General features: G+C 50.3%; 2 protein-coding genes across 2 annotated transcripts; both read left to right on the top strand.

The window, feature by feature from the left end:
• Window positions 1-4,849: 4,849 nt before the first annotated feature.
• DFJ58DRAFT_659921 (uncharacterized protein) lies at window positions 4,850-6,233 on the top strand (the record flags this gene model as incomplete). Its single annotated transcript, XM_041382116.1, has 3 exons — window positions 4,850-5,014; window positions 5,063-5,802; window positions 5,852-6,233. The coding sequence occupies 3 exons, from the start codon at window positions 4,850-4,852 to the stop codon at window positions 6,231-6,233; spliced, it is 1,287 nt and encodes a 428-aa protein (XP_041244276.1).
• On the top strand, window positions 6,211-6,620 carry DFJ58DRAFT_786232 (uncharacterized protein). Its single transcript, XM_041390073.1, has one exon. The coding sequence runs from the start codon at window positions 6,234-6,236 to the stop codon at window positions 6,531-6,533; it is 300 nt and encodes a 99-aa protein (XP_041244275.1). The 5' UTR covers window positions 6,211-6,233; the 3' UTR covers window positions 6,534-6,620.

The raw sequence follows: 6,620 nt of genomic DNA, 5'->3' as shown, positions 1-6,620 counted from the left end.
ACTGGGCATGTTGTCTTGTGCAGCTAAAGTATGCCTTCTTTCTCTTTATTCCTATCTCCCGCTACTCATCACTCATTTGTGTAGATTATTCTAGCCCAAGTGGATCGCGACGCAGCGGTGTTCCAACTTCTCAAGAAGTTGTGTCAAGTTTACGGCTTTATGACACAAGATCAGATGCTGGGCAAAATCTCGTCGATGCGCATTATCCTTGGACAGATCTCTCAGCAGATTCTTGAATGTGTTCAATTTATCAAAAATTATTCGGAGACTAAGAACTTCTGTGAGTTTTAATAGGCTGTTGCGCTTTGCACTGTCTCAAGTTTCTACCGTTATCACAGGGAAGAGACTCGGAAAGAACGTCGTCTCAGAAACGAAAGATACAATCCAACAGTACAGTAACGTGTTGGATATACTCATGCAAAACTTCCGGGACCAAGTTGCTCGCGACGTAGCCATACACATCCACCGTACGGGTAAGGGTTCGGACATGCTTGTGACTTGACATATATTTAAACCTTTTCAGGTGAAATATTGGACCTCAGCGGTATGACTTATGCTGCAGGCGCAGGATTAGATACAAGAAAACAATGCCTCCAAGGGACGCGCACGGAAATCCTTTCCCAGATTACGGAATGGGTCAACAGCACTGGGAACAATGTTCCACGTGTACTGTGGTTATCTGACGCTGCAGGCAAGGGGAAATCGGCCATCGCCCACACCATTGCTAAGTGGTTCAGCGATGTTGGAGGGCTTGGTTCGTTCTACTCTTTTGACAGCCAGCGAGAAGCAGATCGTCGCCATGAAAAGATCTTTTCCACGATCGCGCGCGACCTGGCTGACCGTGATCCGGGGATGTGGCGGGCATTAGTAGATGCAGTTCAGACAGTGAATTGGCTCGAGAATACAGCGGATATTACCCAGCAGTGGCAGAAGCTTCTTATTGAACCACTGGGGAAGTCATCTGGATCAACTGTGGGACCTATCGTGATTATGATCGATGCACTGGACGAGAGCGGTGGAATTAGAGACACGGAGAGACCTCCTTCGCATTCTGGCTGGTAAACATCAAAACCCTGCTGTTCCCAAAATCACAGACCTCCCAGACAACTTCCGCTTCATCGTTACCTCTCGCCCGCTTGGTGACATCAATGACGAGTTTCATGGTGTTCAGCATATTCGACAGATGTCGATGGATGATATCCCGACAGGCAGTCGCAGAGCGCGACATCCATGCTTACGTATCCAAGGAGTTGCGAGGGCTGGATTTCCAGGACAGAGAGTTCGCGATCCTCGCTGAGAAAGCTGGATGGTCTTTTCGAGTGGGCGCGTCTCGCCTGCGGATACATCAAAGAGTTCCATGTGGGGCTATCTCCAATGGATTGCTACCACGCTGTGGTGTCACACGATCCTGCCGAGAGAAGCATGCTGTTACACGGCATGTATGGCCTCATTTTAACAAATATCATGCCCAGCGATACATCTACTCATATGCAGCATTCCAAGAAATTGCGTTCGGCGGTGCTAGCAAGATTCCGCTCCGTGATGGGACAAATACTAGGCACAGCTGAACCCCCTTCCTTTAGCTTCCCTGAATGCCATGAGGTGCCATTTTCCAATGCTGAGAGGACAATTTTGACGTAGAACTTGTGGTAAAGAGCATGGGCTCCCTCCTCAGCGGCACCACTAACACAGATTCCCCAGTCCGACCCCTTCATGCATCCTTCCGCGATTTCTTAACGGACAAAGCATCCAGTGGAGAGTTTTTCATCGACCTGCCAAAGGTGCAACGCGACCTTGCATTCGCGTCACTTCGAAGTGATGGAATACAGTCTTCGCTTCAATATCTGTGATTTAAAGTCGTCGTATCTACCTAATAGCTGAAGATCCCGGGCTACAAGAACGAGTCCAAAAATGCATCCCCCCACATCTGTCGTATTCATCTCGATTTTGGACGTTGCACGTACGAACCACAGTCTTCGACAGGGAGCTCGCGAAAGAAGTGAAATTGTTCTTCGACCACGAGCGGCTACTTTTCTGGATCGAGTTACTCGCCCTGATCAATGCGCTCAGCAATGCAGTTCCTGCCCTTCCGCTCATTCACCAGTGGCTAAAGGTGAGTACATTGCTGCTGAGTGCCAGATAAAATGCTCACCCGCAATTCACAGGGCCATTCTGAATTCAAAGATGTCTGGTTGACTGCAATGGAGGTATATAGGTTCATTCAAGTCTTCGGCAGCTTGATTTTATACAGCACACCACATCTGTATGTATCAGCACTCCCATTCTCACCTGCCAACTCCCTGCTTTCGAGAAAGCTTGCACTGATTTCCGAATACCTCTCCGTGTGGCATCTGGATGTGAAATGAACTGGCCGGCTGGTCAGGCAGTGCTCAGCAGGGCACACTGGATCAGTTAGCTCGGTCTCGTTCTCAGCCGGACGGCACTCAGCATCGTCACTGGTTCGCACGATAAGACTGTTCGGTTATGGGATGCAGTGACGATGAAGCTAGTCGGTGCAGCCCTTGGGGGACACTTCTGCAGTTAGCTCGGTCTCATTCTCGCCAGACGGTGCTCACATCGTCACTGGTTCTTGGGATAAAACTGTCTTGGCTGTGGGATGCAGTGATGGGAAAGCCAGTCGGTGGGCCCTTGCAGGGGCACACTGGTATGGTTAACTCAGTCTCATTCTCGCCTGGATGGCACTCGCATCGTCACTGGTTCAAGGGATGGGACTGTACGGCTATGGGATGTAGTGAAGGGGAAGCTAGTCGGTGAGCCCATGGAGAGGCACACTGGACCAGTTAACTCGGTCTCGTTCTCGCCGGACGGCACTCGCGTCATCAGTGGTTCGGACGACTGTACTGTTCAGCTGTGGGATGTGGCAACATGGAAGCCAGTCGCTGAGCCCTTGCGGGGGCACGCTGATTCAGTCACCTCGGTCTCGTTCTCCCCGGACGGTACTCGCACTGTCACTGGTTCAAGGGATAGGACTGTTAAGTTGTGGGACGTGGCGGTGGGAAAGCCAGTCGGTGAGCCCTTGCGGGGGCACACTGATTCAGTTACCTCGGTCTCATTCTCGCCAGACGGCACTCGCATCGTCAGTGGTTCAAGGGACTGGACTGTTCGGCTGTGGGATGTGGCAATGGGGAAGCCAGTCGGTGAGCCCTTGTGTGGGCACGCTTCTTTAGTTAACTCGGTCTCGTTCTCGCCGGACGGTACTCGCATCATCAGTGGTTCGAAGGACTGTACTGCTCGACTGTGGGATGCAGAGATGGGGAAGCCAGTCGGTGAGCCCTTGTGTGGGCACACTTATTCAGTTGCCTCAGTCTCATTCTCACCAGACGGTCCTCGTGTCGTCACTGGTTCTTCGGATAGTGATGTTCGAATGTGGGATGAAGCGATGAGGCTGTCATTGCAAGAGTGCGCCGTATCCGATCCTTCAGCGTTCTCAGATGAACATCGCACGATCGAGCCCACCATTATCCACGGCATCGAACACTGAGAACAATCACCGCTTTTGCCTCTCGCCCAACTCCATCCCCGCGCTGCGCAATACCTCTGAGTTGACTGGAGGGAGCATCCCATGACGAATGCAGTTCGATCCCCTTTGTCCTGAAATTTGGTGGATGGGTGATAGGACCCAAACATTGGCTGTTATTCTGGGTACCGCGTACTTATCGAAACTCATTGCATGACCCTGCAGCTCCATTAGTGATACGCAGAGAAGGTCCTGAGCTTGATTTGAGCCGCATGGCACATGGACAACACTGGCAAAAATGCCAAGAGGAGTGAGTCTCTTCAAAACCCTTTCCATTCCTCGCGCTTACTAAAACCGACACCTGCAGACCTTAGTACCAACGATGATCGCAGCAATGGATCCATTGTGGAGATTTCAGATACAATTTAAATGTGACCGAGTGTGCAATGTATTATACTTCGTACTTCTGTTCTATATCCAGCATCTATTCCGAGTTTAGGGCTGTCCAAGCGAACTGAATTGAGTTGACTGCATAGTACTTCATGATGTTTGTGCTGGTCTGTGAGAACATGTAACGACGGACAAGTTCATGACATCAGAGATGATGTTGTGTATGTGTCGTGTGAAGGAGTGGATTAAGATGAAGTATAGACATCAGTGCTTCCTCAGCGGATTTAGAAGAAGAACAGACGGACATCGCTGTTGCGGTCATTTTGTGGTCGTTCAAGTTCCCGTTGCATCTAGCACATTAACTTGAAGTGGGCCAAAAATGAGAGAGACGAAATATGTGGATCAGTTTATTGCGTGCACTGTACAATTCCAATGATGGAATTGCGACATCTATAACGAAGGCGGTGAGAACGAGAGCACCATGAAAACGATGCGTGTGAGGATGATGTGAACTCAAAAGTGCCGAGAGGAGTGAGTCTCTTCAAAGGAGAAGCAGACTGCAGCTCACGAAGCTGTTGAGTGAGTGTTAATGATACAGTTACTACGCGTAACGCGCGTCTCCAACACAGTCCTCAGTTGCAAATCGTAGTTATTGGATGGTGCATTTCCGTGGCTTATCCTCTCTGATGCGGACTCGGCATAGCAGTGTCTTCACTTCCACTCCAGAGGCGTGAATATTTGAATGTGGGAACGATCGATGGGGCCAATGTCTGCGAAGTTTGACGCGGCCCAGAGGAAGTTCGGAAAGCTTTTTGAGACTCCGCAAATCTGCTACAATGAAAGCACGAGAGCTGCACGACTGAGCACAACGTGATCAAACCACAATATACCCTTGAAGCACACCATCAAAGCACCCTTGAACCTCCTCAGAGCAAATGACAACCCTGTTTGCATAACTTATAGATATCGCGAAACTTCCCAATGGTGCTCAAAGTCCTTGCAGCGGCAGTCAATGCCGTGCTCCCATCCAAATACTACGTGCACGCATTCATTTCTATCCTTGCCATTGTAGTGGTTCGCGCATTTTCACAAGGGCGCACGACGAACCGTGAACGGGATATGCATGCCAGGGTAGTCCTCCTCACAGTACGTATGCTACCCTCCCACGTGCATCCGCATCACTCACTTGATCAGGGAGGGTTCACTCCGTTAGGCCTGACGCTCATCCAGAACCTTGCTCAGCGAGGCGCACATATCATTGCTCTCTCACCCAAGCCAGTCCAAGATCCTGAAGTAGATATTCTCATCAACCTCTTGCGATCAACCACCAAGAACGACCAGATATTCGCAGACGAATGTGATTTGACATCTGCGTCTTCTGTCCGTTCCTTCTGCTCCCGCTTCCTCACAGCAAAGGAGAATAGACTGGATGCTATCATATTCGCACATGAGTATCAACAGCTAGGCTCTATGATCGGTCGCCAGGATCCTGCTGTACTAACCCAGGAGAGACAAAACGTTTCATTAGCATCATTCTTAATTCTCACCCTTCTCCTTCCCGTCCTCCTCGTCGCACCCGCCGAACGTGATATACGCATCATCAACGTCATCAACCCTTTCTACGCCGCCGCCGCACCTTCTTATTCCCCAACCTTCACGCCACCTCTAACATCTTCACTTTTTCACCAAGAGGGCAGGCGCTCGCTTCAAATGGTCATTTTCACCCGCCACCTCCAGCGTGTCCTCGATGCACTGCCATCAGGCGGGCAAATACCGAAAACAGACGACTCCACCATCCACGTCGTCAGCGACAAGGTGCAAAAGTCCAACATCGTCGCTGTATCCGTGTGTCCCGGGCTCTCTAGATCAGATACCATCGCACCGCTATTAAATGCAGTTCGGGGACGGAATCAATCCATGTTCGGCATTGTTCTGTCAGATTCTTCATTTGATTTGAATACTTAAATACTAACGATTCTTCAGGTACATGCTCCTCCAGCCTTTCCTCCGTCTTCTCACAAAATCAACGACATCTGCTACGCAATCCGTGCTGCACGTCCTTTTTCTCCCAACGCCTTTCAAGAGCAATGCTCGCCAAGGCGCAGATGCTCCAGAAGAAGTGCTGAAAGCAGGCGCGCTCTACCGCGAGTGTGCGGTTGTCAACCTCCGGATACCGAGCCCTGTAACGGCTGATACTGCTGACGCGCAGGTGCCGGATGATGGGGAATTGGGGGGCGTGCATCTTGGTCAGGCGGTGTGGGAGGGCCTTGAGAGTGCGTTGAAGGAGTGGGAGAAAGTGGACCCAAAAGGCGATGAGAAGGCTGGGTGCGATGATGGACTGTCGGTTGATACCCCGAGCAGTTAGATGTGGGTGAGTTTGGTTGGTTGGTTGATGACGATGTTGATGTTAGATAGATGTAGGACATGGACTGTGTATATTAGATTAGGGGGGACATTATCTTACTTAAACTCTATTGCTCCATCTCTATGGAATATCCTGCATCCAGGAATATTAACCACTGCTGCGGCATCACCAACCGCCATGACTCGTATCATCGAATGTGTACGTCACGATACTCGTGAGTTATACTCCCGTGTTTCGTGGAGTAATATATTCCGATTGATGCATATACCACAACTAACTCGAGTGCAGAGGGCGGCGTAGATGCACCAGGAAGTTGCCGGCCAGTACTGAGACTTATTATAGTTGGACGAAAGGGAAAGTCAAGCCATGCTCGAATCCTGAGTGAGA

This window comes from Suillus subalutaceus (genome assembly GCF_016647625.1).
Source record: "Suillus subalutaceus strain FC151 chromosome Unknown DFJ58scaffold_48, whole genome shotgun sequence".
NCBI classification, from domain to species: Eukaryota; Fungi; Basidiomycota; class Agaricomycetes; order Boletales; family Suillaceae; genus Suillus; species Suillus subalutaceus.
This window is presented reverse-complemented; position numbering and strand designations above follow the sequence as displayed.

Coding starts and splice junctions, on each gene's coding strand:
- DFJ58DRAFT_786232 (XM_041390073.1), top strand. CDS start 6,234: ATGTGGGTGAGTTTGGTTGGTTGGTTGATGACGATGTTGATGTTAGAT.